Source organism: Bombina bombina, chromosome 6 (genome assembly GCF_027579735.1).
Source record: "Bombina bombina isolate aBomBom1 chromosome 6, aBomBom1.pri, whole genome shotgun sequence".
Classification (NCBI taxonomy): Eukaryota; Metazoa; Chordata; class Amphibia; order Anura; family Bombinatoridae; genus Bombina; species Bombina bombina.
The window spans coordinates 386,529,678-386,543,397 of NC_069504.1; the positions used below are offsets into that span (position 1 = coordinate 386,529,678).

The 13,720-nt window shown below is 37.8% G+C and overlaps 1 protein-coding gene across 2 annotated transcripts in view; it reads right to left on the bottom strand.

The window, feature by feature from the left end:
• The window catches only part of PPARGC1B (PPARG coactivator 1 beta), a 189,236-nt gene that overhangs the window by 50,767 nt on the left and 124,749 nt on the right, over positions 1–13,720 (bottom strand). For both annotated transcript variants that reach the window (XM_053717093.1, XM_053717092.1), the window contains exons 3-5: positions 5,731–5,928; positions 3,134–3,232; positions 321–1,422 (exon numbers count right to left, since the gene is read on the bottom strand). In XM_053717093.1, the coding sequence (XP_053573068.1) occupies positions 321–1,422; positions 3,134–3,232; positions 5,731–5,928 (1,399 nt within the window). The remainder of the gene's footprint in view (positions 1–320; positions 1,423–3,133; positions 3,233–5,730; positions 5,929–13,720) is intronic.

The following is a 13,720-nucleotide window of genomic DNA, read 5'->3' on the forward strand; positions in this document are numbered from 1 at the left end:
AATTGTAAATATAAAAAGATTTTGTACATTTAGATAATGGAGAAGAGCTGGAAAGTTTTTTTAAAATTGCGTGCTCTATCTGATTCATGAAAGTTTAATTTTGACTTAAGTGTTTCTTTAACTTAACCATGCCAACTATGCAATATGAAACCGCTGCTCTTTCATATGAATAACAGAAAATGTCTGTGTTTAATGTCCCTTTTATTTATTTATTAATCCCATTACCAGTATTGAAACTATTTACTCATTAAATGCAAAACAAAAGAAACATTACATATAGGAGAGACCATTTAGCCAAATATGGAGGGGGCTTGCCTTACCTATGGAGTGGGATTCTTTTCTCTCATTCTCATTGTGTGCTTCATTCAAGTCCCTTTCAAAAGCTTCTAAATCCTCTAACAATGTGCTCTCAGCCTGAACCAAGCACTTGGTTTCAGGTAAGTCATCCACTTCAACCTCTGCCACCTGCTCTTCATGACAAAAAGGTTCTGTGTTCACGCATAATGTTTGTGCTGCTGGAGATGGTTGTACATTAGCTGCTGTCTGTACCACACAAGTTTGTGAAAATTGCTCATCATTAAAACACAACCATTCACTAATCTCTGGATTTAGTCTGCTTGACCGTCTCACAGCATAAACAGAACCTTCCTGTTTTGGCGCCGGTTTAACAGTAATATGGTCCTGAACCATGTTTGATGCTCTTCCAGAGTCCCGTTCATTGTCCATAGTCTCTTTTTTTACAGAGGTACAACTTCTGGGAGTTGTTTCCATTTCATTTTTAATCCCACGACCCACCCCTGGCTCTGTTTTCCTTTGTGGCACCTGACTGCCACATGAATTTGAGAATGCTGCATATACTGGCTTAGCCAGCCTGTATGGCTTGCTGACATCCCCAGAAATATCCTTTGCCAATAGTTCTTTAAGGATTGAGAATGCTGCCAGCGTGGGCTTAGTTCGTTTATATTTGCCAACTGCATGACAATTTCCCTTGCTATTAATGGAATCCCCATGACAACCTTGGTTTGAATAAGGTTTTGTTCGACGAGTGGACTCCAGTTTGGGTCTCTTTAAGAGACTATTACAATGCTGGGATTTCTCATCCGTGTTATGTTTATTTATTGGAAGGCAGTAAGTGTGCATATACCTAATTAGGTCCACCACTGCACGCTTCTCCCGCTCACAAGTAAACTGTGGTTTACGGTCTTCTAGTGTAGGAGACAATAAGGAGTTAACAGATTCATCCTCACTGTGTTCTTCATAGGAATCACTGTCTTCTTCCTTAATTTCAAGGCTTTCTTCCTTGGAATGCGACTCTGAGGCCTGAGGAACTTGTGTGGTAGACACTAAGTGTCTTTGTAGCTCTGTGCAACTTCTGTTTTGTGACTGGTGCAATCCAAGTTGTCTGTCCGCTTGATTCTCAACCTTCGAAAACAGAAACAGGAATCAAAACATTTATCACAACATCAATGTTTTATTATCCATGCAATGAGGAATTCATTTCATTCTACAGAGCCATTTGATATTACGGTTTCTTTGTTTAAGTTACAGAACCAAAGAACCAATGCACTCTTATTTACTAATTATACTGGTAAATAGTAGAACAGCTGAAATATATATCCTATACTTTAGTTTTATGGTGTAACACCTTTAAGCCTCAACAGTGGCATCTATACAACAACAAAAATCAGATTCTATTTACAAAACATGACAAACACACATAAATCCTCTCAAGAAAGCATCAGAAAGCAAAAATGTCACGTTATCACAGAGAGTATTTATGATTGATAGATTACACAGTCTTGACCTGGCCAATTTTTAAAAAATATTCAAACATTTAGATAATATTTTGCTTTCTTTGGGATTATCAATCCCCATGTAAAACCAGCTTGCAAATAACTAATAAGACTTAAAAGTGATGGTAAAGCCAAGCGTATAACAAACGATAGGATTTACCATCACTAAAAATAAACAGTTTCTCTCAAAGTTTCGTAAAAAACAATGTTAAACTTACCCTATCTGTAAGGAAAGCAGATTGCCAACACAGCGCCTACGGCCACTCACTGCACATCGCTTTCGCCAATGAGGGGACGTTTTCACCTGTAGACCAATAGCCATGCTAGGATGTCAGTTGACATGCACGGCTATTTGTCTAGAGGTGGAAACTTCACCTCAATGAAGAAAGTGCTGTGCCGGAGGCACTGTTAGCGATCTACTTTCCTTACAGATAGGGTGAGTTTAACATCTTTTTTTCACTAAACTATGAGAGAAACTAATGTTTATTTTTAGAATGCATTATACGCTTGGGTTTACCATCACTTTAAGTAGTCTGAATTTAAGGAGTCAGCCCCCAAAGAATGGACAAATGAAATAGGGGGAATCTGAAGTTGCATGAAACCTGCTATCTATAGAATGTAATTGGCTCTGTGCAAGGTAGCAGGTGCATTAAGCTGTGATCATAAGCAGAACCCAGCACTGCTAAAATCTCTCAGATTCAAACTCATTTAACAACATGAATTAATTGAAACCGTTTGACTTGTTTTCATAATATTTTGTTCAGTCATTGTTAACAGGTTAAAGAATCCGTAAAAACACTCAAGCACACCTAAGTAATAGTTATCTTCAGTCTGCTTGTGACACTGCAAGACCAATTTTATATAGCATACAATCCCAAAGAAAGCTTTAGATTTTTAAAAATATAGCCCGTATATGAATTGCTATACACACACACACACACAGTACAAATTGTATTTCCTAAGGATTTTGTATTTTACTATAATAGGATGTTGCTTTTATCTCTTTCACTGAATAATATAGGGGGGGGGGGCAGTTATTATCAAAACCAAAATGCTCCCTTAAATCCATACTGTATACACAAATCAGATGTACAAACACATTTTTAAAGTGTTCCAAATATCTCCCCATAATAACAATAGAGATAAAAAAAATTAAACAAAGGGATCTTGTTTCTCCCAATTCTCTAATAACCACAATTCTCTAGGTAGCAGGAAAAGTTACGATGCAGAAACACAATTAAAATTGTTGATATCTTTCCAGTGTGAATCTGTCTGAGAACTACAGACCACTGAATTATTTCAATTTAAATTTTCATCTATTTTTATATCACATCTAGTACCTTAGACCATGTTCGTGGAGGGCGAAATTTGGAACTTCCTTGACGGCGAGAACTGCAGTTTGTGGGTAATTGAGCTGGAGAAAGAAGCAATTTCTTCAGCTGTGACAAAAAAATAATAATGGAAGACACATCAGAGACCATACGGTGCAAACACTGAACATAGACATATAAAACTAATCATGTACAGCCATTACCATTTCTAAAAGGATAATCTCTCAGAGTATGCTCCAGTTGCATTAACCTTACTCATACAATCAATATAAAATATAGGTAATTGCCGGTTTGATAAACTGCTCTACAGCAATATATATATATATATATATATATATATATATATATATATATATATATATATATATAAAAAAACTATCAGTGCTCCTGTACAAAACCAGATTTTATGTTTTTTTAATAAATGAAAGGCTCATTATTGGCCATATTATTCCCTATTCAAAACATACAGTATATAGTAACTGATATCTTAATTACAGTTATCATGATATATATCAGTGATGGCGAACCTTGGCACTCCAGATGTTTTAGTACTACATTTCCCATGATGCTCGACTGGACTTCAGAGCACCTAAGAATCATGGGAAATGTAGTTCTGAAACATCTGGAGTGCCAAGGTTCACCATCACTGATATATATGAATGGGATTAAGTTGATTTCATGGAGATCTATCCTAGCGCTTTCATTTATACCACCTTTATAAAACTTTGATGTTAATATGCTTATCACAATTGATAGCTCCAATATCTAAAATCCCTTGTAACTCACTTGTAAAATCAAAGACCTTTACTTTCATGTGACCCTTAGTGTACTAACATAACAAGAATAGTTCCAGAAAGGTTAACCTCTGGATTGCATTTCCTTTATAAATCTGGCTAAACCTTTATTTACCATTTCCTTTTGTTTGTTTAAAAAAAAAAAACACAGATAAAATATGAGTTTCTATTAATGTGTATATAAACTAAATGCTATCAAAGCATAAGGGCACACCAACAATAGTAGGATTATTTTACAACATACATGCAACATACATAAAACTTTATATACAAAATACAGATGCTAACAAGACAGGCACATACAACATGCACGCATATTCATGTCCGTGTGTGAGCGTGACTGTGCATGTATCTCAATTTAGAAACCTAAGTACCAAATATACTTCATTTTAAAACAGATGACTTATCATTCAAACACAACATTAGATCACATGCAGACATAACATTTGTTTTTCATTCATCAGATTTCTTATCTAGAGATGGGCAAATGATTTGTCACAATCATTAGAAATGATAAATTGGTTCATTTAAAATACATTTCAAATGATTTGTTGAGTATTCAGACTAATATTTTTTATTTTTGTTTGTACATAAAACTAATTAGGGGATCATCCTTTGTTAGTCTAAGCAATTAATAAACAAACAAGGTGAGTTGTGCAAATGTAAGTATCATTTCAGTCCTCAATACATATTACTATCAATATCTCAAATTTGTAAAGCTGGATAACAACATCTGCCATTTAGAATACTCGTTATGGCATTAAAAGGGTTTAGTGTTTTTTTTTCTGTGCACACGCATACTTGTGTACTCACATGTGTATGTATATATATATATATATATTATATATATATATATATATATATATATATATATACACACACACACACACAGTATGTGTATGTATGTATGTGTGTGTGTGTGTGTGTGTACTTGTAAGGTGAATAAATACATTTATTGTAGTGACATTTTGGAGATCAAACTCCCCTTCTGAAATGTCACTATGATAAATTTATTTACTCACCATACAAGTTCAGTGAGTGCAGATTTTATTGTGATTATTGTATTTACCAATCTCACCCTGGCAGCTGTCCAAAATTTGTGACAAATCTCTTTTAGACTTCTAAACACACATATATACATACACACAATAAAGAATGCACATACACATTTGCCATTTAAAACACAAGGCACATCTATTTTCCATTAGTAAAATAATCACCACATGGGGGAAAAGAAACATAAAAATGGTCAACAAGCCAGTCTAAACTGTTTAATATTAGACTCTGATTAATAGATTTGTTAATATTTAAGAGAGACATCTCTACAACGGTATTGTTTGTTACCTGAAATGTCTCTCAAGAATTGCTGTGAAGTGATTTCTATGCTTCACATACAAACATATATACATATACACACACACACACACGCATACATACAGTACATATATACACATACAGAACATATACACACACACACACAGTACATATACACACACACACACATACAGTACACATATACACACATACAGTACATATACACACATACAGTACATATACACACACACAGTACATATACACACACACAGTACATATACACACACACAGTACATATACACACACACACTACATATACACACACACACAACATATGGATGGGTTTTGTATTTTTTGTAATTGTATTTTTTGTATTTTTTTTTTTTTTTTTAAGCCTTAAATGAAAAAATTCAGACCTTTGTTGCCTATCATACCCATGCAGGTGGCTATTCAGGGCCTCATCCATTTCCACTTTAAACAGTAGGAAGTGATTCTTACTATAGACAGTTCATCTTCAGATTCAGGGCTCTTATGGGATTCAGCTGGGATGCTGTGTTTTGGCGAGAAAGCTGGTAAGGGACAGAGGTCCCCATCTCCAGAGGATATGAAGGCAGAAAAGTTGATATCATCATCCTGTATATCATCCAATGTCTGTGTAAAAGCAGCCAACAAGGCATCATTTTCGCTTTCTATGATCTGAAAAAGAAATGTTTGCAATTATGTTTCCTCACACAGACATCTTTACTCTGTTCAGCTCCCTGTTGGCATAACCAAACTAAACTCCTTGTTCTAATACCTATTTAGAGTTGTTTCTTAGCCATCAGGGATTTTCAATGAAGGCCCTGAATGTTTTTTTAGATTAGCACTATGAAAAGCAATGGTTAATATATAATATATATATATATATATATATATATATATATCACTAGTTTTAATGTATGCCTAATGTATTTCGAGAGGAAATAAAGGCTAAGAGCATTACCTCATTATTTTAAAACCCTTGTAGTTAAATTGTCATATAAATCTATATTTTTGGAGAAATCACTTGACATCTAGAGGACATGAGACCTCTACTATGGAAAAAAATTGCATTTCTTTACAATGTCCTTGACTGCACATATTTGCCTGCTGTCATTGGCCCACCTGATGTGTTCGTTTAGCTCCCAGTAATGCTTTGATACTTCATCAACAAAGGATACCAAGAGAATGAATCAAAATGGATAATAGAAGCAAACTAAAGTTGTTAAAAATTATATGTTGTATCTAATCTACGAAAGAATAATGCTGGGCTGTCTATTTAAGTAACTTTTGTCCCTTAAAGGGACTCTGAACCCAATTTTTTTCTTTCGTGATTCAGATAGAGCATGCAATTTTAAGCAACTTTCTAATTTACTCCTATTATCAATTTTCCTTCGTTCTCTTCCTATCTTTTTTTTTTTTTAAAAAAGAAGGCATCTAAGCTTTTTTCTTGATTCAGAACTCTAAGCACTTTTTTATTGGTGGATGAATGTATCCACCAATCAGCAAGGACAACCCAGGTTGTTCACCAAAAATGGGCTGGCATCTAAACTTACATTCTTGCATTTCAAATAAAGATACCAAGAGAATAAAGAACAATTTGATAATAAGAGTAAATTCGAAAGTTGCTTAAAATGTCATGCTCTATCTGAATTGCAAAAGAAAAAATTTGCGTTCAGTGTCCCTTTAACTAGTAAACTATAGTGATAGTTTTCTACAAATACCTATGCTCAGAATGCAGGTGTATTTGATATCATTAACAAATTCACAAAAAGACAAATTCACAAAAACCACAACATTTTGTTAGTTTGCACATCTCAAGGCTTTGTGGAACAGGGAGTGCAATTAGTGACTACAACAAACACATTGTTCAAAAATTAAAATGAAATATTCAGAACAGATTGAGACATTAACAATGTAAATCATGTTGTATAATAATAATAAAAAAAAAAACCTTATTAAAACTCCCAGTAAGCACTACACACTGCAATAGATATGTCAGTACACTTATGTTTTAGGTTTACTTTTTATGTCTTTACAGTTTATGCTTCTAAATCCCTCTCATGAGTAACATTGTAAAGTTTACTTTGGGGTTAACAGAACATCAACATTGAATTGATTGATTATTCCATGAAGAGAAGACGCTTTATATCCGCCTCTCCTGCAATTTCATTCAATATATGAGTTATTTTAAGACTATTTGTATTTGGTACAGCCGGATGGTAACCTAGCTCCTAATTCCCTAGAGTCCTTGCACAGACAGACTCTGTGAACACCACTGCTTAGTTAACATGGGCTCAAATAAGACCTCTTCCTTCAATCATCTCCCTGTGGATATCAAACCAAGCTGACTAATAATTTCCTCTCAGAGCACATCTCAAACAGTGTAATTGGAACATGGTCCTTCTAGAAAAAACAAAACCATAAAACATATATGGTATTTAAAGGGACATGAAATCCAATTTTTTTCTTTAATGATTCAGTTAGTTAGAGCATACAATTTTAAAGGGACAGTCTACACCACAATTGTTATTGTTTAAAAAGATAGGTAACGCTTTTACTACAAAAAAGAACCAAGCAGGCACTACAAGGGGTAGTGAAAAATAAAACTTCAAATTTTATTAATACAAAAACGGCAAATGCTGAATGCTCTTGTGCAGTCAAAGAAAAGCTGACAGACAACAGGCATAGAGTCTGACGAGTTTCGCGCCCCCTAGTGGCGCTTATTCATAGACATAACAAATGCACATACTAAACCCTCTTATAAAGGAAACACCTGTAGCCAATATGCTAAAAAAAAAAAACTCAGATATTAACCAATGGAATATCAAGAGATAGCAAAGAGGTGAAACCCATCAAGGGGGGCAGTAGGAGCATGAGAAAAACAGATCCAAAGTTTACAAACATTATCATATTAACAAAGTATATACATTTATACAAATTTAAACCTACATATACATGCATGCTTTTCTTTGGCTCCACAAGTGCATTCAGCCTTTGCTGTTTTTATCGTTTTTTGTATTAATAAAATTTGAAGTTTTATTTCTCACTACCCCTTGTAGTGCCTGCTTGGTTATTTTTTGCTCTATGAAAATTAGTGGCTTGATTCCGCCACTGCTACGGCACTCTGTGATTTGAAGGCGTGCTTGGATAACATTTACGGGTCATTTCCGTGACTGAGGAGCTGAGGACCGGACGTTGCTAGGACCAGCGTGTGTGTACTGCAACCCTTTTATTACCCATTCCCCAGTTTTGCACAACCAACATTGTTATATTAATAAACTTTATAACATTTAAACCTCTAAAAGTCTGCCTGTTTCTAAGCCACTACAGAAAGCCTCTTATCACATTTTTTTAATTTGCTTTTCACAAGAGACTGTTAATCCATGTAAGCAATATAGATTACATTGTGCTCATGTCTGTGGAGTTGTGCAGGACACCGCACCAATTGGCTAAAATGCAAGTCAATAGATAATAAATAGTCATGTTATCAGGGGGATGTCTAAAGACGCTTAGCTACAAGATAATCACAGAGGTAAAAAACTAAATATATGCTTACCTGATACATCATTTCTTTCTTTCTGGGCATGGAGATTCCACGACTTCATACTAATTACTAGTGGGAATTCAACTCCTGGCCAGCAGGAGGAGGCAAAGAGCACCCTAGCAGAGCTGTTAAGTGTCACTTCCCTTACCCATAACCCCCAGTCATTCAGCCGAAGGGAAATGAAAAAAGAAGATAACATAAGGGTATGGAGGTGCTTGAGGTTAACACAAAAAAACTGCCTTCTTAAATTTAAATAAGGGCGGGGTCGTGGACTCTTCATGCCCGGAAAGAACTTTATCAGGTAAGCATAAATTTTGTTTTCTTTCCTATGGCATGGAGAGTTCACAACTTGATTCTATTTACTAGTGGGAACCAATACCCAAGCTAGAGGACACAGAATGAAAAGGGAGGGAGAACAAGACAGGCGGACCTAAACAGAAGGCACCACTGCTTGAAGAACCTTTCTCCCAAAGGAAGCCTCAGCCGAGGCAAAAGTATAAAATTTGTAGAATTTGGAAAAAAGTATGCAAAGAGGACCAAGTTGCCGCCTTGCAAATTTGCTCCACAGGAGGTTGCTGTCCAGCTGTCTCATAAGCTAACCGGATAACAATTCTCAACCAAAGAGAAAAAGTAATAGAAGTGGCCTTCTGACCCTTAGGTTTACCAGAGAAAACATCGAACAGGGCAGTAGATTGCCAAAAATGTTTCGTTGCTTGAAGGTAAAATTTTAGAGCAGGCACAACATCCAGGTTATGCAAAATATGGTCCTTCTGGGAAGGATTAGGACAAAAAGAAGGAACGACAATTTTGTGATTAAAGGGACAGTCTAGGCCAAAATAAACTTTCATGATTCAGATAGAGCATGTCATTTTAAACAATTTTCCAATTTACTTTTAATCACCAATTTTGCTTTGTTCTCTTGGTATTCTTAGTTGAAAGCTTAACCTAGGAGGTTCATATGCTAATTTCTTAGACCTTGAAGGCCACCTCTTTTCAGAATGCATTTTAACAGTTTTTCACCACTAGAGGGTGTTAGTTCATGTATTTCATATAGATAACACTGTGCTCGTGCATGTGAAGTTATCTGGGAACAGGCACTGATTGGCTAAACTGCAAGTCTGTCAAAAGAACTGAAATAAAGGGGCAGTTTGCAGAGGCTTAGATACAAGATAATTACAGAGGTTAAAAGTATATTAATATAACTGTTGGTTATGCAAAACTGGGGAATGGGTAATAAAGGGATTAACTATCTTTTAAAACAATACAAATTCTGGTGTAGACTGTCCCTTTAATATTGCGACACGCCACAACCTTAGGAAGAAATCCCAGCTTAGTACGAAGAACTGCCTTATCTGCATGAAAAATAAGATAAGGGGAATCACACTGCAGGGCCGAGAGTGTTTAGAAACCATGCGAGCAGAAGAAATAGCAAGAAGAAACAAAACCTTCCAAGATAACAATTTAATATCAACAAAATGCATCAGCTCAAACGGAGCCTGAGGCACAACTTTAAGAACAAGGTTAAGGCTCCAAGGGGGAGCAACAGGTTTAAACACAGGCTTGATTCTGACCAGAGCCTGAACAAAAGACTGGACATCTGGCAAATCTGCCAGACGTTTGTGCAAAAGAATAGACAGTGCATAAATCTGCCCCTTCAGAGTACTGACTGACAAGCCTTTCTCCAGGACTTCTTGAAGAAAAGACAAAATTCTGGTTATTCTTACGCTGCTCCAAGAGAAACCCTTCGATTCACACCAATTTGTGCCATACCTTATGGTAAATCTTGCGAGTAACAGATTTACGAGCCTGAAGCATGGTATCAATGACCATCTCAGAGAAACCATGCCTAGCCAGAACTAGGCGTTCAATCTCCAAGTTGTCAGATTCAGAGAATCTAGATTTGGATGGAGGAAGGGACCCTTCCAAGGTGGAAAAGATGATATCTTCACTAGATCCGCGAACCAGATCCTGCAAGGCCATGCAGGAGCTATTAAAATCACAGATGCTCTCTCATGTTTGATACGAGCAATGACTCGTGGAAGGAGAGCAAAGTAAAAAGGTATGCCAGCTTGAAGTTCCAAGGAACCGCCAGAGCTTTTTTTCAGAACGGCCTGAGGATCTCTTGACCTTGAACCGTAATTTGGAAGCTTGGCGTTTTGACAAGACACCATCGGATCCAACTCCGGAGCTCCCCCACCTGAGGGTTATCTCTGAGAACAATTCCAGATGGAGAGCCCACTCCCCGGGATGAAAAGTCAAACTGCTCAGACAATCAGCCTCCCAGCTTCCGCCCACTGCAGAATGCGAGTCACCTTCTTCATTGCTAAGTAACTCTGAGTTCCCCCCTGATGGTTGATTTAAGCCACCGAGATGGTGATGTCCGATTGAAATCTGATAAATCGGACTAAAGATAGAGGCCAAGCTGTCAAAGCATTGAAGATTGCTCTTAACTCTAATATGTTTATAGGAAGAGAAGACTGCTCCCGAGTCCACAGGCCCTGAGCTTTTAGACAGCCCCAAACTGCTCCCCAGCCTAATAAACTGGCGTCCGTGGTCACAATCACCCAGGAAGGTCTCAGGAAGCAAGTGCCACGAGACAGATGGTCCTGAGAAATCCACCACGAGAGAGAGTCTCCTGTCAGGGTATCCAGATCTATCCTCTGCGATAGATCTGAATGGTCTCCATTCCATTGACTGAGCATGCAAAGTTGCAGAGGTCTCAGATGGAACCGAGCAAAGGGAATGATGTCCATGAAAGCCACCATCAGACCAATCAACTCCATGCATTGAGCCCCTGATGGCCGAATAGCAGACTGGAGAGAAAGGCATGAAGCAAGATGTTTGGATTTTCTGACATCCGTCAGGAAAATCTTCATGGACAGAGAATCTATGATTGTCCCTTGTAGCTGGAACAAGGGAACTCTTTTTGAGATTAACTTTACATATGTAGTTGAAAAGATGACGCCTGAACCAAGATGTCATCCAGGTAAGCGCATCTGCAATTCCTTGAGATCTGACCACTGCCAAAAGAGTCCCCAGAACCTTTGTGAATATTCTGGGCACCGTGGCAAAAAGCCAAACGGAAGTGCAACAAACTGGAAATGCTTGTCCAGAAAGGCAAACCTCAGAAACTGGTGATGATCCGTGTGAATGGGAACATGAAGATACGCGTCCTTCAGGTCTATGGTCGTCATGAACTGACCCTCTTGGAACAAGGGAAGAATGGAATGAATGGTTTCTATTTGGAAGGACGGAACCCCGAGGAATTTTTTGAGACACTTTAGGTCTAAAATGGGACGGACAGTTCCCTCCTTTTTGGGAACCAGAAAAAGATTTGAATAGAATCCTTGACCCGTTCCCTTACAGGAACTGGAACAATCACTCCCAGGTAAGATAGGTCCTTTACGCAGTTTAAGAAGGCCTCTCTCTTTACCTAATCTGGAGATATTCTTGAGAGGATGAATCTGCCCTTGTGAGGACAAGTCTTGAAACCTATCCTGTAACCCTGGGATACTATGTCCACATCCCAAGGGTCTGGAAAATCTTGTATCCAAGCCTGACGAAAAAGGGAAAGTATGCCCCCTACCTGATCCAGGACAAGACCGGGGGCAATCTCTTCATGCTGATTTATAATCAGTGGAAGGCTTCTTGGTTTGTTTCCCCTTTTTCCAAGGCTGACCGGACCTCCATGAGGTCTTGGATTGCTCAGGCTTTGAAGAGGAGGAGGAGGAAGACTTCTGTCCTTTGAAATTACGAAAGGACCGAAAATTAGAATTCTGGTGACCCTTAGGTCTATTCTTCTTGTCCTGAGGTACGAAAGATTCCTTTCCACCCGTAATCTCAGAGATGATCTCCGCCAGAGCAGGACCAAATAAAGTCTTACTCTTATAAGGTAAGGACAAAAGCTTGGACTTGGAAGTTACATCAGCTGACCAAGATTTTAACCACAAAGCTCTCCGAGCTAGAACCGCAAAGCTGGACATTTTGGCTCCCAGTCTTATCACTTGCATGTTGGCATCACAGATTAAAGTATTGTCCAGTTTAAGAGCATTGATCCCATCTTGGATCTCCTCTATAGTAGTCTCTTCTGAAATCAGCTCAGACAAAGCATCGCACCAATAAGATGCTGCTCTCGCAACTGTAGCAATATTTGCAGCAGGTTGCCATTGTAATCCCTGATGAATGTACATCTTTTTTAAGTAAGCCTCTAGCTTCTTATCCATGGTATCCTTGAAAGAACAACTATCCTCTATAGGAATAGTAGTTCTTTTGGCTAGAGTAGAAATCACTCCTACTTTAGGCACAGTGCGCCACAAGTCACGAATAGAGTCAGCAACAGGAAACATCTTTTTAAAAACAGGAGAAGGGGAAAAAAGGAATCCCTGGCTTCTCTCATTCCTGAGCTATAATTTCTGACATCTTGTCAGGAACAGGAAAAACTTCCACAGAAGAGGGAGAATCAAACTCTATTAAGTTTAGTTGACTTTTTAGGGTTGACAACGACAGAAGGTTCGGAGTCGTCCAAGGTAGCTAGAACCTCCTTCAGAAGCAACCAGACGTGTTCAAGCTTAAATCTGAAATTAACTTCTTCAGACTCTGCAGAATCTTCCCCTATTATGTCAGAGTCCGAGATCTCACCCTCAGAAGCTACTGAGGTATCCTCCTCATCAGACATATGGGAGAGGTTGACCAGCGCAGATTTAGCGGGGTCAAAAACCTTACTAGTAGAATTTTTTTTAGATTTCTTCTTACGCTTACCCAGAGCAGGAAAAGCAGATAAACCTGCAGATACCCCAGAAGTTATCTGTGTAGCAAAATCCCCTGGTAAATAAACACCCCCAGGAGGTTGAGAGGAGACACAAGGCACTGTATGTGAAACTTAAGGCTTGGGATGTTTGTGGAGAAAGCTGAGGCATGTCATGC